Source organism: Tympanuchus pallidicinctus, unplaced genomic scaffold (assembly GCF_026119805.1).
Source record: "Tympanuchus pallidicinctus isolate F22 unplaced genomic scaffold, pur_lepc_1.0 scaffold3, whole genome shotgun sequence".
Classification (NCBI taxonomy): Eukaryota; Metazoa; Chordata; class Aves; order Galliformes; family Phasianidae; genus Tympanuchus; species Tympanuchus pallidicinctus.
Genome location: NW_026294747.1, coordinates 43,665,980 through 43,688,090, shown reverse-complemented (window position 1 = coordinate 43,688,090; position 22,111 = coordinate 43,665,980). Strand labels below are relative to the sequence as shown.

Sequence of the window (22,111 nt, the reverse complement as noted above, 5' to 3'; positions counted from 1 at the left end):
TGTACACACTACAACTCCCTGCACAGTTTGACAAACCTTTTGTTCCCATTTCAACTATTAATTGCTGTATTTCTGTGTTGCAGATATTGACGAATGTGCTTCCGATTCTCACCAGTGTAATCCCACCCAGATCTGCATCAATACTGAGGGGGGATATACCTGTTCCTGCACTGAAGGCTACTGGCTGCTAGAAGGCCAGTGTTTAGGTACGGACCTCTTGCCTTAGAGATTTGCATATCTATTTTATATCTGTACCTGTGAATGGTTGAACTCATTTCACTGAGTGTCAAAAATGGAGTTAAGGCTATGGTTGTGCAGAAACTAATATCTTTCATCTTTGCAAGTGCCAACAGTATGCTTGGCAGAGGGATTCCCTGGTGGAACAAAATGTAGATGTAGGTGCCATACGACAGCTGCTATGTTACACATGGGATTTTTACATTCCCTTTTGTAATAGTCATGTAAGAGGATGTGTACAACAAGGCTTCTTCCCAAACAGACATGTCCTTTTCATGCAGTTATAGTCCAGACCAGAAGGGATAACTATTCAGTACCAAGAAACAAGCTCATAAATCCATTCAGCCAACTTGCACCAACGGGTGCAGTTTCTTCAGCTTTCAGGCAGGTTTTTTTTTTAATTTTTTTTTTTTTTTTTTTTTTTGCAGCAATGTCCTTTCATCCTTTTCAGCTCAGCCTTGCTGAAAAAAACATCCTTTAACAAACAGCACAGGAAAGATTTCCAGTCTCCCTAGACCTGCATGTTGTCTGACATGCCTGTGGGATAATAAAGGAGATGCTCATGTTAGGTACAGCTCTCTAAGGGAGATAGGACAAAAAAACCTTTTTTAACATTTGTGCTATAACTTTTTCCCCTGGGCGTGGGCTGTTTGCCTGCCAGCTATCCAGAGCTGGACCATTCTGTCACAACACCTCAGCTGGAAGAAGAATGGGATTTCCCTGCCCATTCAGTCCTGGAGCTTCTCCAGATGTTTTCTGAATTTCTTCTCCCAAGTACCAGTTGTAGTGCAGGACTGTCATCTAACTACTAACTACTGCAAGCTGCTGCTGCCTAATGCTGCAGGCATGGGGAGGCTGATGGGACAGAGCTTATCTCAGCTAAATGGGGGTCTGCATGGCTGCGGCAGGGAATCAGTGTCATGTAATGAAGGGAAATGAAGTCTCCAAGCCTCCTGCTCCTTAATCTCTGGTAATTCCTGTTGGGGAAAAAAAAAAAGAAAAAAAAAAGTGGAAAATAATAGAATCACAGAATGCATGCTAAGTGCATTATTAAATAAATAAAATAGGCTGACTATAATGTCAGAAAGGAGCCATTCTATTCTGCCAGGTTAGGGGAAACTATAACCAGCCCATACAGGGAGCATCTGTATTCTCTTGCATACACAAAGGAACTGGAGGTGAGGAGCAGCCTGAATATGTCGATGCATGGAGCTAACCTTGAGTTGGGGCTTGCACAGGTATTTGTGGTGGGGATGAGGTGAGAGAGGGCAGGGAGGGGGATTTTGCTCTATGTCATCTGTTGTGTTACCAATTTACTTCTCCGAGTTACAGCCCAAACTTAAGGATTGTGTGCATCATTCAGGACTTGGACATGGATCTAAAGCACTTTGCTGCTTGATGGATATACCAGAGAGCTGAAGTGACTGCTTTGCTGAACTGATTTGAGAATCTGCTTATGCCATTTAAAATAAGCAATAATGTTCTACTGTTGCCCATTTTATGCATGCATGGGTGGATTATTTCAGGGTAGTGCAAAGAGCTAGAAGCAAGTTTTGTTTAGAATCTTTTTTTTTTTTTTTTTTTTTTACTTCCAAAAAGCCTGTTTTCCATACTTTCCATTGGGCTTGAAGAGGTAATTTTTTTCTGTCATTAGGCAGTTAAAGACCGTTCATTTAATGCAATCAGAGGACTGGTTTGAGTTTTTAGAATACTCTTAGTATACCACACTTACAAAAAGCTACACTTCTGTCTATTGTAATAATCCCAGTAATGTTTACACAGCAAGAGACAGTACAGTAAAGTCCACAAGAACCACCTACAAGAAGAAACTCTGTAAAAGTTCTTCCTTCAAAAATTGAAATGCTCTCAATATAACAGTTCCACAAAATCCAGTGCTTGTATTTAAAGTAATGCAATGTGTCAGTGAAATGAGGTATTAATTTACTTAAAACCAATGTTACTTTTGCAGAGTTTGGGCCAAGCCTAGTGTTGTTGTACATACCAGAGCTGACCCTGGCCTTTGAGTTATCCTGCTATTTGAAATGTGGGAAATTAAAGGTATTAAGGATAAAACCAAGTGTCAATGTCCTTGTTATTTTACACATTGAGAGTATTTCCAAAGCTTTGATATTTTCAGCATGCCTTCACAAGACTTGGTAAAACTGTGCTATTGAAGCCAACAATGTAAAGCTGAATTACAGGATGTAGCTACTTATCCATCAGATTCAAAATGTTGTTGAAAAGTTCAGGTCACTCAAGAATTCATTTTCCCAAAACAGTCTTAACATATTGCACCAAAACAGGAAGCATTTAGCTAACAAATAATGAGCTGCTGGAATTCATCTAGATGTAACTGTATGCATGAGAGCCATAGGGAAAATACTGTCATTTTGATTTTCTTGTGCATTGGAATGCACGATGAGGGTCACTATACCAAAAACTGTGCCTTTCCTCACAGAACTTTACTCACCAAACTTTATTTACAGCAGACTGACTGCAAATTTTACACTTGTTTGGTCTTCCTAGCTTAGCATTTCATTGATGAAATGCTCTCATTTCCTACTCTCTTTAGAGCCTTAGGAATGGACATTCAAAACTGGGTCTTCTTGTGTGAGTCTTTCAGATGGCAGGATCGTCACTTCTCCAAATTATCCACAGCCTTTTATACAGTTACAGTTTTTCCATACACGGTTCTATTTTCAAACTGGGAAAAAATTAATGTGCTCTTTCAATAAAACAATCTCCCATGGTCATACTTACAGAAAGCATTTATAAAGAGAGGGTCTTCCAGCACCTGCTTTGTCCTCTGCTGTCATTACAGTGGCCCTAGAGATTAGCAGTGATGGGTGTTGAATGAGAGGTAAGACTTGCTCTGATCTTATTTTAATCACCCATAAGAAGAATCTGAACAGGAATTTGATGTTTAGACCATCACTGGAAAGCTGCAAAGCTGCAAAGCTTTGAGAGCAGCCACTAAAAAAATCTCCATAAATCAAAAGCCAAAAACTAAAGGGAATGTAAAGCATTGAAAGTGACAGCTACTACGGTTCCTAGGCCAGGAACAAAATTCTTCTAGCACTTCCAGCATACATAATTTACAGCATTTTCTTCGACTTTTAACAGTCGACTGCATGTATTTTTAATGCTTTATTTAAGCCCAAGTTACTATTTCATTTTGGTAGCAAATTTATTGTTTGCATTTTTGATCTTGTAATTTATCTTGTAAAGTTTTACATAAAATGCAAATGTGACTATTGAAAAACAATTCTTCTGAGAACATCCAGTCTGGAATAAAAAAAGGAGTACTTAGTAAGATATACTTTTTTTTTTTTTTTTGCTAGTAGCTTTGGTGTGCATGGAAATAAAACATTCTTCTCCCTTGATTCTGGTAAAGCTTTGCTGCAGGGCTGTGTTTGTGTTGATGGGCGGTACCAGCTGTCAGGTGGACTTCCAGGTAATGCCTAAAGGGGCCTTCTGATAACATAGCATTGAGCTCAACGTTACAGCAATGGCAGTCATTTCATAGCATCTGCTGTCAGATGTAAGACGTGGAGAAAAATGCAGTGCTGCATTCTTTTGAGCAAAAATACATTTTAACTGTAATTCGGTCTGATCACCTGAAAGTCTGGCTGTTAGGTCTGTAACCACCACACTGTTATTTCTCTGTTGTTGGTGCCATTGATTCAGGGTGTTTGATGCTTTGTATTTGCATGTAGAAACACCAACCACTCTGCTTTTTCTCTTTCCCATTCGTAGATATAGATGAGTGCCGTTACGGCTACTGCCAGCAGCTGTGTGCCAACGTGCCTGGTTCCTACTCCTGTACGTGCAACCCAGGCTTTACCCTTAACGATGATGGAAGATCGTGCCAAGGTACTGTGCATTCTTAACCATGATTGAAATCTTTGCTCCCAACCAGCAACGCTGTTAAAATGTGTTTAGTTCTTAGCATGCAAGTAACTATCACAGCATTGCTTTGAAAATGTTGGTAGATTTCTCTGAGATATTTCTGTAGCTCCCTTGTGAACATTTGTTTGCCATCACAGCACATAGGAGGCGTACAGATGCAACCTGAGCAGTATATCAGTAGGAATATGCAAACAGGCCCAACCCCCCTAGATTTTTTACTGAAATTACCAAGAACTGAAGCACTTTTACCTAAGACAGGAAACCTGCCAGATAAGCAAATTACATCCAAGTCACCCAAGCTCCAGATGAGGGTCCTGAGCATGAGAACAGCTTTTGCTGTGATGTGCTACCTGAATCACAGTCAACACAACCTCTCCATAAGATGATACATGACAATGATAAAAGAACTTTCCAGAAATTGTTAATGTCCTAAATGAATAAAAAATGGTTTTCTCACAGCCAGAGTTCCTATAAGGATCAGTCCTCATTGTGTTATTCCCTAAGGTTATCCTACTGCATTTTGTATTGGGTCGGTTATAACAGAATATTTTGCATGATTTTAATGTTGCAAGATAAACAGACATGCATTTATAATAAATATTTCACCTTATCTTTCATGTTATTTTTTTGAAGACATTGCCAAAATGTTTGAACTCCACGTGTGTTGCTTCCAACACATTCTTTCTGACATCATCTGGTATCTCATAAATAACACTGACGTTGTTCTGTTTTTCAGAACAAATTATTTTTACTATACATGTTATCCATTTGAAATGCCTTACAGTAATGAATTGAAAATAGAGTTTGGAGACAAGTTACTGATTCAGGGTATGATCTTCCTGCAGATGTGAATGAATGTACGGGAGAAAACCCTTGCTCTCAGACTTGTGTCAATACCTATGGCTCTTTTCTCTGCCGCTGTGAACCTGGCTACGAACTGGAAGCTGACGGAGTTAACTGCAGTGGTAACTGTCTTCAGTTATTTATTGCTTTGGTTTCTTTAGTTCTATTATGCTTTCATTTTCCAGCGTACTGTTTTGTGTATGCTTTTGTAGAAGTCTTCTGCTTTGGTGTACGATTAGCAGCAGGATAACTGCAATTAATGTGATCTTCCTTCCAGTTACAGTATGCAGCAAATACCAAGAAAAGCGCAGTGGAGGAGGGCTGCAAAAGGTTTTAAAGAACTAAGCTAAAAATTAAAAAGCTCTAAGATAACAGCGGAACATAAGGAAATGGTTTCCAATGCTGAATGGGAATCTTACTAAAGCAAGTAAACTAGGGACAGTCCTAGAACATTTTTCCACAATAAAGAAATACTCATTCATAAAGCACTTTTCCATTTGTCTGTTGAATGCAAGTACCCTTTTTGTTCTTATGATCTCACACTTCTGCCTAAACCTTCCCTATTTTCCCCTGCATGGCTCTGTCTGCACTTGAAAAATAATGTGCCATTTCTTAGCAGTTATTGCTGATCTTTCAGCTCATAGCAGATGAAACTGCTTGTGTCATTCTACCTTTTCCTCTCTTGTTTTTGTTTTGATTTTATTGCTTTATTTTAATTGAAGATGAAATGTATTTCTGTGCTTAATGTTCCCACAGCTTGATAAAATTAGAGAATCCAGCCAATATTTTTTGGAAGAAAAAACACTGGAAAATACTTGTTTTTTAATTTACAGTAAACAGATGTAACATGCTGTTTCTGAGAGAGAAACAGAGAGTGATATGCAGTATGTGTGTCAGAGTTCCCAAAGCTATTCTTTCATGCACATCTCCTTGTTCTGAGGGAAGGTACAAACCTTCCTTTGACCCTTCTATACCAGAAAACACTTGTCACAAGCATGTCATATTCCTCTGGATGAGCTTCCTTCACCTCACAAGGAATTGCTAGATATCACTAGGGCTCACTAAGGAAACAGTCCCAGTGAGAATAGTTGACAGCACCGCAGAAGGATTTAGAAATGGCAAAGGTGTCTGCCCTGGGTCACTCATAAGTAAAAACATATGGCCTTTCTGCCTTTATCTCCAGCATTTGACAGCAGCTGAGCACAGGTTCTATGAATCTGATGGTGCTGGAAGGCTTGGCTAGGAGGCCTAGAGGGCTGGGCAATATCTCAGTCTCTTTATGGAGGTAGCCTCTGGTCCACGTTTTGTCAGGAAGGTGATTTTTTCGGAGAACTTGCTGAAGCAGGTGACACAACAACAGAAGTGTGCAGGTGTAGAGTTCCCTTAATCTCTTTTGATTATGTGGTTGTAGACATAAAGCTATTTTAGCATCTTTGGACTTCAAACACTCTCCAATACATCTGTACAAAACACCAGAAGTGGATAAATGGACCGAATCCAATTGAAAAGAAAGGGAAATTCAGTCTGAAGAGTGAAAGTGATTTGCTTGGGAGAGTCAATGTTAGAGCTGGGAATTCGAACTTGGGAGTTCCTGGCTGGGACTCTGGTCTTTGTTTCTCTCTTCCCCTGCACAGAAAAAGAAGGAAATGATTAACAGCAGCCTCCCTCATTCTAGCGCCTTTGTATGTGTTTTCCTCTCAGTCAGCCATGCCTCCATTGCAGCTCTGATCTTCATCTTTCTCATTTGAACACGGTTCCACGGCATATGATTTCTGGTCAGTTCATGAGTAAAGGGGGAAAAGAGATCATACACTGCTTTTAATCAGAGATTGGACAGACTGCTTAGCTTCCTTGGTATCTGGGAGATCACTGGACCTTCCAGTAAGCCTGACCCAAGCTGGGATGAGATGTGAAGTCTTGCAAGAACGCGTTACAAGTAACTGGCTAGAGGCTAGGTTACATAAAACAGCCAGGGCTGGGGCTGGCTACAGGATTTCTACTGGGACCCATATGGCTCTGAGAAAGGGAAATATGCTCTCCAGATAAAAAAAAAAAAAAAAAAAGGAAAAGAAAAATACCATCAAGTCTCTCCTTACAAATTACAGTTGCAGCTTTGTAGTTGGAGCACCTCTATCTCTGATGTAAAACAGAACTAAAAATATGGCCAACTGGTGACAGGTATTCAAAAAGAAAAATAAATCAGAGTTGTGCATCTTGTTGAGCAGCAGCTCTGGTTTAGTTTAGCCAAGATCTTGTTTACCAGCATTTTGCCAGGCTGCCTCAGAGCTCTAGGTAGTTGGAGGATGCCAACCTCTAGCTGGGATGATAGGCACGCCTGGATGGCCACCTGCTTGTGGGACTAAGCTTTTAACTGTGAAGCCAAAGGTTCTAAACTTTGTTTTACCACTGCAGACATGGATGAATGCAGCTTCTCAGAGTTCCTCTGCCAGCACGAATGTGTGAATGGGCCTGGTTCTTACTACTGTGTCTGTCCTTCGGGCTATAATCTGCTTGATGATAGCAGAAGCTGCCAAGGTAAGAGCATTCCAGCACTGATTAAAACCCAGAGGGACTAGAAAACAAGGCCAGTGTCTGGAAAGGGGTTTTCAAGGACTCCATTTCTTAGTCTTGGCATTGCATAGTGACATACTCATAGGGGCCAATTATGTGGTTCTGGTGAGAATGTCATCACATGAACAGCCCCACTGAGGTCATTGGTGCAATGGTCTGAGGAAGGCTTTACTGATTAAGAAACAGCTACACAGTGAAGCCCTCAAATGCTCTCCCCTCTGCTGCGTGTCTCTTTTTAGTTTTCACTTTCTCTAAGGTCAGAGAGCTTGAGCAGCAGTTTCTTTTTCACTGCTGCAGCATTTTGCATAGGGGAGCACTCCAACAGGGAGAAATGAGTGGGGTAAAAACTAGTCTTAGAAGGGTACCAGTTATCAAAAGCTACTTCTCATGGTGCAAGAGTGAATTTTTGGTCAATGCCATACAGTGGACATTGGACAGTAATAGCTGTGTCTTAAGCATACGCCTCTATTTTAGCTTTTCTCTTGTTTTGTTGTGTTTTAGATATCAATGAATGTGAAATTAGGAACTTCACCTGCACTCTACAGCAAACGTGTTTCAATATCCCAGGAGAATATAAATGTTTAGACCCAGTAAGATGCGAGGAACCTTATATCCAGATTAATGAGAAGTGAGTAATACCCACAGCCACAAAAGCAAATTCTAACTGTGTAAAGCATGTCTTTATAATAATAAGCTGCTTTTTGCAACACAGCCATGAAATGTGTCTGGAGAGTTTACTGTTAGAAAGCTTTATACAAATAATAAATTGCAATTCCTTACCAGGTCACCAGGTGGGATATGATATGATACTCAGATGTGTGGGAAGTTAGACTGGAAAAACACTTATCAGTGAGTAGAGGAAACAGCAAGGTTTGTAATGTAATAAAGACACTTCAATTATGTTACTGACTTCACATATGCTTAAATGCTGTTTGTTAATGTGAGTATTTCCTGTAAACACTAACTAGCTCATGTCCAGGAAGTGCTTTAAAAACATTAGATGCTCATTATAGCAGAACACAAGTAGTTTCCTACTGCTCAAAGGTTAGATGTGCGGAAAAACAGCAGTCCGCAGATTGATTTGCGCAGTCTGAAATTAGCACTGTTAGTGTCTAAACTCAGAATCCTCTGAGCAAATGTATTTTGCAGGAGAGGGTGGTGGAGCCCACATTTCTAAATAGTGCTCAGTTCTTTTACATTTTTGTATATACTTGCCTGGAGCTTAGAATGTTTCAGCCACAGCTAGATCTCTATATGGTGCAAGTCACAGAATTTCATCCATGTTTGTGCTAAATCCAATTTCTTAAGATTACTTGGTAGCATATGTATTTTACAGAAAAGCAAGAGATGAAGAATTCACTGCTTCCCACGACAATGCATTTGTGTTTTTACATTGCTTTCTGAACTAGGGCAGCTGAAGAGTGGACAAGTTCTGTTCTGTCAATTCTGGGGCTATGTACCTTCAGAAGTGGTGAAATCTTAAACTAGATCTTGAAATGTCTAAAGCCTTTGTATCTAAATGTCTAAATTCTTCAGAGTCCAACTGTGGGGTACTTACAAATCAGCTTGCACCAAAGTTCTTGATTCTCCAAGCTTTGTATTTGGTGGCTTTGGCTCTATCTAGATGTGACTGCATTTAATTTGTGGCATATGTCTGGAAGTGGTCAGTATAGAAGCCAAGCAAATTCATTGCGTCTGTGTTCTCTGTGGAAGGAATGGGCTGTTCATAATGCCAGGAACCTTTTTATGGAGAATTTGCCAGAGGAACTGTCTGAAGCTGGTGTCAATGATGGAGGTTATAGAAAAAAAAAAAATAGACAAAAAAGCCTTATTTTCCATCCAGTAAATTCCCCAACATGGCTTTTATAAAGGGATATCCTGCATTTTATCGAAGCTGTCTGAAGAAATTAGCAGCTTGTGGCTAAGGGACATGGGTTGATGTGGTCTGCTTAGGTTTCCAAAGGTTTCTGAAAAGAACCCTACACTTCATGCTTCTATGGAAATTAAGCAGCCATAAGTAAGAAATACCTGGCACAGATAAATAAGAGGTTGAAAGATAAGAGGAGAATTTCAGAAGGAGCCTCTAATTGTGCTAAATTCAAATTCAGTGTAGATGAATGTAAAGTATAAAAACAACCCCAATTTTCAGGTGAAATAAAATAAATAGTGATGACCTGATCATAATCCCTCCCAAGTTAGGTTTGAGGATTGTTCCTCATGGCTCCATGACCCGTAGTACTGAGTAGCGGTCAGAAGAACAAACTGAAATTGAAGTGCAGAATATCCTTAAAGCATGTGCAGCTGTGTTCCTATATCTTCAAGATGATCACCAGTGTCATCACCTCCTTACAGGAGCAGTATGATATGACTGGACAAAAATTTATGAAGGGTGACAAGGAGCATCAAAAGCAGGGAACAGCTTCCTTATGAGAAGCATCAAGGTTAGGATTCTCCAGCCTTGGAGAAAGTCAAATATGAAGCCACGAGCTGCAGATGGAGGATGAGCAGGAATTGAGCCTGCTTTCAAGAGCTGAGAGGATCAAAGTCAATAAGGAGCAGTGCGGAGAGGAAAGTGGGCATGCAGGCGGGGGCTGTGGAGCTATTGGCCACAAGGTGTCGTGGATGTGTAAGGGGAAATTGAACATGACAGTGGGTAAGAAATACATTGCAGGAAGGCAAATACACGGAAGACATCTTTGTTTCAAGAGTTTCCTGACATTGCAGATGATTGGAGGCTGTTGGTAGAAATGTCATATGCTTGACTTGCTATTCTGCTCTTCTTCAGAGCTTTGTGATTGATCTGTGACCTTTGGTTTCAATCCAGGAAATCTCACTATTTGTTTTTATTAAAAAGTGATACAGTATTTACGTCATGCTGTTATTGAAATTATCCAATAATTACTAGTATAAATTACTATCAGAACAAACAAACACAAGGCATTCTACACCAAAGAAAGTATTGATATCTAAGTGACCTAACGACATAGGTACTGCCAAGATATTTTGGCAAAAGCTGGAAGACAAGAAAAAGAAAGCAGGGATGAAGGCAAACTGGAGTAGCAGTGCAGAGAACACTATCAGAGAAAAAATTCATTACAAGTGAAATTGATTATTTTAGCTGGTTGGCAACTTGATTCATTGGTTGATCGACTGATTATTTGCAGCTGTATTAGCATGTTAAGAATGAAGTGTGGCAGGGATTTGTAACCACTGATGACAATCCTATCTCTCTGTTAGCCGCTGTATGTGTCCAGCTGAAAACCCCGGCTGCAGAGATCAACCATTCACCATCCTGTACAGAGTCATGGATGTTCTGTCTGGGCGTTCAGTGCCTTCTGACATCTTTCAGATGCAAGCAACAACTCGATACCCTGGAGCCTATTACATCTTCCAAATCAAATCAGGGAATGAGGGCAGGGAATTCTACATGCGGGTAAGTCTTGCACTGGCTGGGAAAAAACGTGGAGTATCTTCTTTGTAGCTGCATTTCTTCCTGACTTTAGAACTATTTTTACACTCAGACTTGCAGAGCAACAAACTGGTTTGTGGGAGCTGCAGTTGCTTTTAAGTAACTTACTCAAAGCAAATGCTCTCATTTTATGAGCCATCAGATTCACAAAAGTCCATGGTTGTAGCCCTGTCAAAGAGCAGCTGTTTCCTGTGTCCAGGATAAAGTGTTGTGCCAAAACCTCTTAAAATTTTATGGACTACCGGTATTTGTCAATTAGAGAGTCAACACTGTTCACTTGTTTTTTCATACTCTCCCTTGGTAACTGAAAAAAAATAATATCTGAAAACTAGAAAGAAATTCTTTATCCTAAGAACTGACTTTAAGTTCTTTCTTTTATGTGTTTGTTTGCTGCTGGTGGTTTTTTGTTGTGTAGTGTTTATGTTTATTTTCACTGAAAACACACATTGTCAGTAGGCATTGTTGGGGAAAACAGAAATGCTTATTTTAATTCAAATTTTCCTCAGAACTCATCCTTGTTCTCCTGTCATCTTCACCACCTCTAACACAGAGGCAATGGGAATCACCTGCACAGGGTGAGGCACAACCACCAAAGACGATGATGTTCAGTGTGTTTATTTTTAACCCCAGTCAAAACCTGGCTTTGATATTCACAATAAATGGTGTTCAGCAGCTACCGATGGCTCCTGCGCCTCACAGAAAATGGTAGCGTGACAGATTTCAATAGATCCTCAAAAACAAGTTCTTCTTGACAGCCTTTTAATGTTAAATAGCATCCAAAAAAAAAAAGAAACTTATCCAAAATTCTGACATGATAACTGGTCCGGGAGTGATTATGGACATCCCATGAGCTCTTCCCTGTTGTAAAGTCATTTCTGATCCCACTGACCATTTTCTCTAGCCTGGGTCAAACTGGCGGTTGCTGAGTCTGCATTGATGAGCACCATTGCTCAAGTCTGCTTTCTCCTTGAATTCATTTATCGCATAACCATCCATTTGTCACCTAAAGTACTCTGCTGGCACAAGCTGCCCTTTTCCTTCCCTGGCAGCACATTCCCATGCGGGTGTATAGCCAGCAGGTGGTGCCTGTCCCTTGCTCTGCACCCAGCAGGAGTGGGCAGAGCTGAGGGCACGGGATGCACAGTGCTCAGGATGCTGCTGGCTCACCAGGCAGCTATTCCTCATCACTTATTGGGCCTGACTTATGAGAGGTAGTGTAAACACTCCTTTCCATAGCAAAACAGGTCACACTTTATGTACATCAGCAATTGCTGGGAAACAAACTGCATTTATTTTTAACCTCAGAAACTGTTTTTTAAATATTCATAATCCGCTGTTCCAAACAGACATTTCAAAGCTCTGCTTCCACTTACTACAAGACAAATGTTCTAACATGCCTTCGCATATTTAAAGCTCTCTTCAGAGGGTGAGGTTTTGCAATGTTAACATATGCAATTATACAGCAAGCCCTGGTTCCATTCATGTAGGAACATCTGTTCTTGAAGCTCCAGTAACATAACCCCTTCCTGGAGTTTGCTGCTTCAAAGTAATAGTGGTTTTTACATCAAACTAAATAATATATGACCCCCTCAAGAAACAAGTGACATCTTTTGTGCATGCTCTAAATCCGCGTTTTCATCTTTTTCTATTCAGATGATAGAAAATTTCTTTGCACAATAGCTTCCTTGATGTGCAGGGCTCTCAAAGGCTTTAAAAAAGTGTAGAAGTCAATGGATCACACAAAAGAGTGAGATGGGGCCAAACACTGACATGAGCTGAAAGCCCATGCACATCATGTGGTCTCACCTGAGATGACAGTTTTCAAAACTGTTTCTGAAAATCTCACCTGCTTCCTCTTGTTCTGTGCACAGCAAACAGGACCGATCAGTGCTACGCTGGTGATGACCCGTCCTGTGAAAGGGCCCCGCACTGTTCAGTTGGACTTGGAAATGATCACTGTCAACACCGTCATCAACTTCAGAGGAAGCTCCGTCATCCGGCTGAGGATATTTGTATCACAGTACTCATTCTAAACCTTGTGTTGGTGCCCTGTAAACATTAAAACAAAAGACACGGTTCCTCTTCTGCAGAACTCTCTCCTCAGAAGCCAGTACGTATAGCAGCTCAAAACCAAGTCAGTATTTCCACAGACCCAGTGACAGATGCCTGTCTGAGGAGGGAGGCCTCTTCATGCACACCCCCACCAGGATGCAGACCTCTGAAGGTGTATCGGCAGCAGATCCCGTATGATTCTCTATGTGGTCATATATTTTAAGGACTCTTTTTTCCACTGTAAACATTTCTAGGGTATGAGTCTATGTTTCAAAGACTGTGAACCTTTGTAGCTCCAAGGCTGCTTAGCAAAAAGCACCAAAGAAACTGCAGAAAAAGCTGGCTTTTGCAATCTTGCATATTTTTTTCATTATAAATGGAAAGCTGACAAACAAGTGAAAACCAAGCAAACAAACAAAAAAAGACACCTATTGAAACAAGGGATCTCAGAAGTGCTAATTTACATTTACAATTAACTTTGAAATTACCAGTGAAGCACTTTGTTTCAATTCACTCTGCATTTGTCTTACTTTCACCTGCTTTTCTTTGATTCTGTTTTGTACTTAAAATTCATTGTAAATTCATTCCAAAATACTTGTACTATGTAATCTTCTACTTTCTAACATGTCACATCTTTGGGTTCCTTCCTGTATTAAATCGTTCTGTATAACAGAGCTCATAGAAATCCATCACTGGATGGCATGTTTTACACTGATTAGAGCATTATGCTTAGTTACAGCCAGGCTCTTTGACACAGGTCTCCACTGCCAGAATGGTGTCCAAGGACTTAAGAGCAGGTGAGAATCAGAACTTTTCACTGTTTTTCAGTGTAATAGTTGCAAACAGTTTGTAATGGTTGTAAGTTAGCAATACTAACTTTACAGCTAAGGCTGCAAGTAACCTCTTGTTCAACAACCACTCAGTTCAGATATGTCCAAATTCCTTCAGGAAAAGAAATAATAACTATTCTGTTTGCACAGAATCTCTCTCCTACATTCCTAAAATTAGGGAAAACAATCTGAAAAGGAGTTGGAATAGTGATGTCATTCATGCCTTTGACACAAAGCAGACCCACCTATGCCAGTACCCAGACCCCAAATGACAGGATCCCACAGTTTCCATAGGTAATGTCTTCTCAGGTATAACTGCTGTAATCAATAGAAAGTTTTTCCTAAAGTCTAATCTGAGTCTCCCCTGTTGTAATGTAAGTCTATTGCTTTTTAGCACACTTCCAGTAGAAATAGAGAACAGTTTATCTTCCCCTTTGCAACAGTCTTTAACATGTCTGAAGACTGTTGTCACGTCTCCCCTCAGACTGTTCCTCTGTAGTCTAAACAAACCCAATTCTTTTGGTCTTTCCTCATACATCACATTTTCTGGACCTTTGATCATTCCTATTGCTCTCATCTGGATTCTCTCCAGTTGGTTCACATCTTTCTCAAAGTGCATTGCCCAAAACTGTGAAAAGTATTCCAGATGAAGCCTCACAGTGCTAGACTAAATATATATATATATTTAGGTGTTTGAAAATAAAATTAATTGTATAGTTTGGAGGTATTATCCTCATGTTGTTAAAGTCACTGGCAGTTCAGTGTTTTATTTACTAAGGATGAGGCTTCATATGCTTTGTTCTACATTTCTCTGAAGTAAGTACTTGCTATTTCCCCCTGACTTTTTCCTTATTGTCTTATTTGCTCTTGAGCATTGCTAGCACAAAACATAAACTTTGCTGAGTCCTTTTGAGGATTGGGATTGTTTAATGCTACTTGGGAAAGGAGTTTATGAAGATTATAGCATGAATAGAGTGGAGCAGAGTAGGTCTTCATTCTTATATGGAGGGCTTCATTAAAGGCAAGTATTAGATGGGAGAACACAGACTCAGAAAAGTTATCACAACTCAGCCTGTGTGACACTTTTGCGTCAGCTGACTCTTGCTCTCGATAAGCTCTACAAGTTAGTCTGGGGTTGTTTTTTCGCTAGTTGTAGAAGTGACTGCTCTTTTTACTGGTACTTAGCTTGAGAAAGTCCTGATGCAATGGTTTACAACAGCTAAAAGCTGAGTTGAGTGTGCTTCAGCAGCTTCCACTTCTTAATAAAGTTTTCTCATTGATGCTGCACCACACCAGGTTCCCGTGGCTCAGAGCTCTGCATGCAGGCTGTCTTTCACTATAAAAACAGACCAGCTCAAGATTGACTCCAGGCTTTAGGGGGCTAAGCAGAGGGCAGGAAGCCAATGAGTTTTGTGAATAGCCAACTGAAGGGTACAAATATAGAGGAACCCCGCAGGGACAGAGAAGTATCAGGAATGTGCTTTCTGAGTGTATTGAGGCTCACTGGATGCCAGACTTGAAGGGGAAAATAGAAATGATCAAGGAGGAATGCTAGTTTATAACCACCGCTTAGTTTATAACTCATGGGTCCCAGGTTATGGAATGCAGACATAGGAAAGAAGGCTCTGGTAGCCCAACACACAGATATGGAGCAGGCAGTACTGTAAATGAAACTCACTGTTTTAAGTTCTTCCAGAACATAAAAGCCCTTCCTCACCCTCTTTGTGCCTCCATGTTATCACTTCTTCATGCCCAGTGGAGTCATCTCTCCTCCTGCTGTCACATCACCTCCTGGAGAGGAAGTGCACTCTGTAAGATATCAGACAGTTCCTCACTTCTGGGCTGTTCTCCCATGGTTCCCACATACCAACCTGATTTAACCCTAATTAAGAAATATTAAAAAAATAACAGAGGAATTCCATTACTAAACAGTTTGTTAAAAGGGTAAGGCTCGAACGCCTGGTTTTAGCAACAAATATTCATAAAACAATATTACACTTTCTATGTAAACATTTTGTGCCTTAAAAAAAAAAGCATAAAGTCTGGAAACAAAGGAATTCAGCCACTTCTCAATCGCCATAACATCTTTCATCACTCACTATCACGCCAGCCAACTTTATTTGCCAAAATATATGCCAATCTCAAAATAATAACTTACTCGCAGTTTGTAACATCTAAACTCGCCATTTCCTATTCAAAGGTCTGTTTCCAATAGATTGTTACAGGCTCGTGTATTACAGCAATTCATGCCAAATAAAGAAAAAAAAAAAGGAATATGCACGTCAGAGTTTTACAGGATCTAGTGTTGTAGAGCTGGATGGGTCTTACCTGATATATTCATCTTGGAAATATTTTTAGGGAAGTGGATTGTTTTTTTTAACACAGACAACAAAATGTTATTTCACTTAAGAGTTTGCTGGATCCCACAGAATCACTTTTCAACTTGTGCTTTTCTGACTGCAATAGCTTTGGTGGGAATAGCTGAGCTATGAGCGGCTGCACATCTATCATCACCAAAGTACTGTGCTGTTCATGCAGAAACAACAACTTTCTCCTTTTCAAGTGGGGAGCCTGTGCCCATATTTTCTTTATCTTGTCTCATCCCCTATAAGAGTCAGCTTTCATTATCTCAGAAACATGACTTTAAGTTATCACAACACATGCATTCACTTCTCTCTACCTAGAACAAGCAGAATCGATACATTTTGTGGTCACTCAAGTGATCCAGTCTGGCTCATTCTCAGAGTTTGCTACTGGATCTTTTCTGTAGCTGTTTTAGAACCTAATGAAAATTTCATAGTGCAAAGGTGTTTCAAAAATAAAAAAGAAATAAAAGTATGCCCTAACATTATTTAAGCCTGAAAGGTACCACTGTTGAAATAAATCTGGATGGAAAAACCCTCAGCTGGTGTTAATTTGCATGACTGCTGCTATTCAATGGAAAGATAATAAGTATACCAAGGATCTTCCGTGTGTGTATATAAAGCACTGTGATGTATTTGTATACAAAGGAAAATTTATGGAAACTAAAACTATAGCAATGTGGCTTTGCATTTGGAAGCTAAAGAGTTATAAAATGACACAATACAAGCAAATTGTGTATCCTCCTCTGAAACGAGCGTTTACAAGTGACTTAAACTTATCACATTCTCTTGCTTTATGTCTTCGAAACATTTCTGACTAGCTCAACCCAAAAGCATGTGCCAAGCATGAAAACTGAAGCTGATAGTTACAATGAGATTTCTTTAGAAAGTCTGCCCAGACAGGCAACCTGTGCTCAAAAGTTTGTGTAATAGAGAGTGCAATGGTGCAGAGGTACTTGTGTGGGGCTGTCTCAGATCCTGCAGGCGTCCTTTTCCTCACCTGTCTCACTGTAGGGTGCATCTGATGTGTCTAAGTCTGCAATTAGAAGTGGAAACCTCACGAACTGTAGATTTGTTCAGACCTCTGAGATCCCTGTAGTAGTTTCCATTGGCCAAACTGATCCCTGTGTAACTCAAATAATATCCATGAAATCACACAAGACAGATACGCTTTCACACTGGTAAGCAAATAATGAGTAGCAAAGGAATCCTTAGAAAACACTTCAGCAACCAAAATCTCCACAAATATTCAATATCTTTCAATTCCCTACTGGTTCTCCAGTCTCCTTTGTGTATTTGTCCTGGACAAGTGATCTCATTATGGTCATGCACTGCAAATGCATGCTGAGGGAGCTCCACGTTTTCTGTAGCATTACCCAACATTTTTCATTCTGCTTTTTTGGATATGAGTTGTAGGCTTTGTGTCTCTTTTATGTTCTAACTGACCTCTGTTACTTGTCTCACAGCCAAGACAGACTGTTTATTTCCCTGCCCATTTGCTCTTCTCCCAGCAAGTTCTTCATGCTTTGCTGGAAATGCAGCTGGCCCATTTGCTGCTTTTGCACCCTTCTCTCCACAATATCATTAGGCAACCTTTCAGCAAAGTGGATAGTTGAAAGAGTTGCCCAGCCTGCTGTCAGAACCTCGTTTCACAAAAAGGATTTGAGAAAAAAATAGCCACTCCACAATTTTGAAGGTATCGGAAGCTCTCTTAAGTCCTGATGAGTCATATTTCCTGAAATTGGGTCTGTGTCATACGGTCTTGAGAATCACAAAGGTTTTTAAGAATATATATAAGGACATGCTTGTGGGATACATCTTTAAACTCTTCACACTTCAGATGAGGTTCTCTCAGTTTCCAAACATTAATTGTCCCAGTTATAGGACAATGTGATCGTGACTGTGCTGAAGTCAGCAATTGCTACTCCAACATCAGGTCTGGATTTAGCTCAGTTTTATTTTAAGTCTTGAATCTCAGTGTCAGTGGTATATATGTAAACAGATATGTATTATTTTGACAGTAGACTTGAAAGATTGTTTCCAGTAAATAAACAGTAGTATGACTGCACTCTCTTTCTCTGTGGGAAATATCTTTGGGTACTTCAATATTTTCCGAGACAGCTCTTGCTACTTCAGGATTTTCTCTGATATTTCAGGCCATTCACTGATGTCTTTCCATGAATGATTTCTTGCCCCTGGTGTTCAAAGGCCAACTCAGGCACTTGACACATTTTTGAACTATCAAACTCCATTAAAGCCTTCACAGAGTCGCAGCTCACACCTTCGTGGAACTTGTTCCTACAGTTATCTCTGTAATCCGTGAGGGATCATGCTGACTTCCTCAAGACTCTGTATGCACATGTGTTTTTCAAGACTGGAACATTGGTCTGGAGATTGTTCATCATAAAATTGCCACAAGTGTTCTGCATTTGACATGTGAAACCATAGCTACAAAGGTTAGTTTTGACAAAATCCTCAAAACACATGGTGGTGGGTGTTTCTCCTGTCTGCCTATGTATAATACAAACACAGTTGAAAAGTCCAGTACTAGGGTTCTCCAGTATGCTGCAGAAACCATTGTTCCTAATAATTATTTCAGCCAATGAACTCATTTTGTAGATGATACACAAACAGGGAGGTAGAAGGCCTGCCAAGATTACACTGATTTGTTATTTGAATCAATATCCCCAAGAAAACGTGAATCTAGTTCATCATTTAAAAACATTTCTTTGTACTTTGACATCTGATGTCACCCAGATAGGGAAACGGGGACAGAAATACTATCTCCTTCCTAAAGAAATGCAGTTGCTCTGCAGAGATCCAGGGACCCCTGCAGCAACCAGAAAGACTTGCTAGCTCTAGTCTGCACCCAGGTCAGTGAATGAGACACAAAATTCATAGAGACTAGTTCTCAGAATCACAGTGTTCTGTCACGCTCTGTTGGAGGAGAGAGATCTTCATTGACTTCTTTTTAATGATGCCAAACAGAGATTTACTAATTATGGTATATAGTATAGTTGTAGGAGAAATGCTGAGTCATGGCCTGAACTAGTGATTGAGCACCTGGTGGGAAGACAGAGCCAACCCAGGGGAGCTCAGGTGCATGCAGTGCAGCTGAGTGACCAGAAGGGGTGGATCCTGGCTCCACCCTTTCCCAGACTTCATTTAAGGGTTGGTGGTGGAAGCAAGGCTATTTCATTGAGATCCCTGCCTACCTGAGGCCTTCTGAAGGTAGGCAGCTTCTTTTCTTACATTTCTCTACTCCTGTGTTTGAGCAAATCCTCATTTGCTGCAGCCTGAGGTCTTGCTGTTCTACTGTCATTGCTGCACTTTCCATCTCATTGCAAATGTATATATGATTTTTCATTGTGTTTATGCGTGTATGAAAATTTTTAAATTATATTCCCAAGCTCTTGCCTATAACATGCACTCTACTTGCAACAGGCTCTAGGGCATCCTCCTGGCATTCCTCCGGGTTGGGCTCTCTTGGAATTGCCCACTCTTATTCTGTGTGTTACAGCACTCATTCCCATAGTTTTGTTTTTTATTTAAATAAGAGAATTATTGAGTGATAAAATTGCAACTCAACTAGAAAGTCAATAAAAAAGAGCTTCGATTTTAATTGTTCTTCACTGTTTTGATTATCATATCATTGCTGTGGACAAAAATAATAAGTCAGAGACTCAAAATACTGAAAAGGAGATTCTAGTTAGACAGGTAAGGGCTGAAATAGTCTATAAGCAGTTCTAGAATGGAGACATTCTATGTGAAGTTTGAAAAAGAAAGGGTTAACTACTTGAAATCTGGAATCCTTGTCTTCTACCATTCTAGCAGGATTAAGTATAGATCAGCCTACTACTGTGCAGACTAAATGACAGGTTGATGGATGGATGGAAGCAGTAGTCATGACCAGAGGCAAGGGAAGGATGAACTTAGACTATGTAGAAGTACTAAGGAATGGTCTCAGTGTTCAGAGTCTCTGAGACAAGTCTCTCTTCTGGTGTATGTGAAGCATTTTAGCTTCACTCAGGCCTTTGAAAGACAGAAAGTGTAGCGTAGCATAACATAAAGAACATAAAGCATCACCTTATACTACCAGTTTCTTCCACAACAGGTACATGTGCAGGGAGAAGGATTCACTACCCATCTTGATGAATGTTTCACAGAACTCCTGCTTAAATAATCATTTCCCTCACCCCTATTTGCAGTCTGTTGAGATTAATAAACATGTTATACTTTGTAATCATAGTTATTTTCAAAAGAGGAATGCTGTAATTTAAAATGAATGATTTCTTTGTCCCCCATCTTGCCACTTTAACCAACAGTCATTGCTTCACTTGCAGCAGAAAATGAACTTTAAATCTTGTATTGTTTTACAACTTGTGAACAATTTGTATTGAATATACCAGTAAAGATTATGATAAAGCTTTTAAAATAATTTTTTTTTAAATTGCTAACAAAAAAATTATAATTGAATTCTAGTTTATTTTGTTCCTTTTCTGGTTTGAAGTTAATTGTTTATTATCATTGAAAGCATTCTTGCCAGGATCACGTATGCCTCCGCAAAGCAAGTTGAATAAGGATCAATTATATTATTAAATCTATTGGTCATAAATGCTATAATATTACACAGCATAGTTTTATGTTTTATTTAGCATAGCATAATTACATACTTGCAGAGAAAACTTTAATGCAGAACACAATTAATTTGTAAAACATTAAATTTCTTTCAAATATTTAATGTTGTAATCTTGCCCATACCTGGAGGTACACGCATGTCTTTAGTCTTCATTTCCCATTGGGCTTATTCATGATAAGGCTCAACATCAGATAGATTTTGCTTTAAGTCTACTCTATTTGTACATGGAGCTTGAGGTGTCCTAGGCACTGTATTCTTCCCTTGGAACTGCACACTGGAGCAGGGGGGCTCCCTTGGCAGGCTCCCCAGGCACTAGCCAGCCATGCCTTATCTAGCACGTTTAGAGGCCATGTCAAGGCTGTGCACTGCAGCCCTGGAGGTGTTCCTGGAGAATTCCAGGAGATGAGCTCTCCACCCAGCTCAACAAAATGCCAACCTCTCTTCCTGGTTGCCCTGGGTTCTGGAGGCACAATCCAGCTGACTGGAAGGCAGGGATCTGCCTTTGGGCAGAATTTCACTGAGCTCTGCAGAATAAGCTGGTCTCCTTAACAAGCAGCATTAATATAAGGCAATTTGGACTGAACTAGTTTCCTTATTCATAAATTATTAACGAGTAGCTAATTCTCATTCCCACCTGCAGTACATAGCTTGTGATTTTAGTACAAGAAATTTTTTTCCACCCACACAATACTCAATGGTCCATGCATAATGGACATTTGGTGTTTGTTGGTTGGTATTTCAATCAAATGTTCTTTTTCATCAAATTGCAAGGGCAGCCTGAACCAGGTTTGCTATGTGGGAAGTGAAAGAATTTACGTCACACAGTTGATCTCTCTCATTCCCATCACACAGCTGACTGCAGAGATGAGGTAGGTAACATGATATTCACAGAACCTGGGATGATTTACAAGCCACACAGAAAGCTGATAAAGATCTTTTTAGATATTTTGAACTCAAATGAACAGCTGAGGCTCATTTACAGTTACACAAGGACACTTGAGGTTAACCTCAATTGTACTGCAAACATATTAATAAAAAATCTGTTGAGAAGAAAGCTTACATGCAAAGCAAAAGAAGAGCAGCTGAGTGCAGGAACTCTGGGTTGAAGAATTTCTGCTAAAGAGCAACCAAAACTCTAGAGTAGTTCAAGTAAAATGAGAAAGTAGGTCTGTGATCCCTGACCAAGGATTTCTGGATT

The 22,111-nt window shown here is 40.0% G+C and overlaps 1 protein-coding gene across 1 annotated transcript in view; it reads left to right on the top strand.

Annotated features, from left to right (window-relative positions):
• FBLN5 (fibulin 5) overlaps positions 1-18,342 on the top strand; it is a 46,547-nt gene extending 28,205 nt beyond the window's left edge. Inside the window, exons 5-11 of the mRNA XM_052694044.1 lie at positions 84-206; positions 3,994-4,110; positions 4,992-5,111; positions 7,402-7,524; positions 8,062-8,188; positions 10,798-10,993; positions 12,901-18,342. Of these exons, the coding sequence (XP_052550004.1) occupies positions 84-206; positions 3,994-4,110; positions 4,992-5,111; positions 7,402-7,524; positions 8,062-8,188; positions 10,798-10,993; positions 12,901-13,062 (968 nt within the window). The 3' untranslated portion in view covers positions 13,063-18,342. The remainder of the gene's footprint in view (positions 1-83; positions 207-3,993; positions 4,111-4,991; positions 5,112-7,401; positions 7,525-8,061; positions 8,189-10,797; positions 10,994-12,900) is intronic.
• Positions 18,343-22,111: the final 3,769 nt, after the last annotated feature.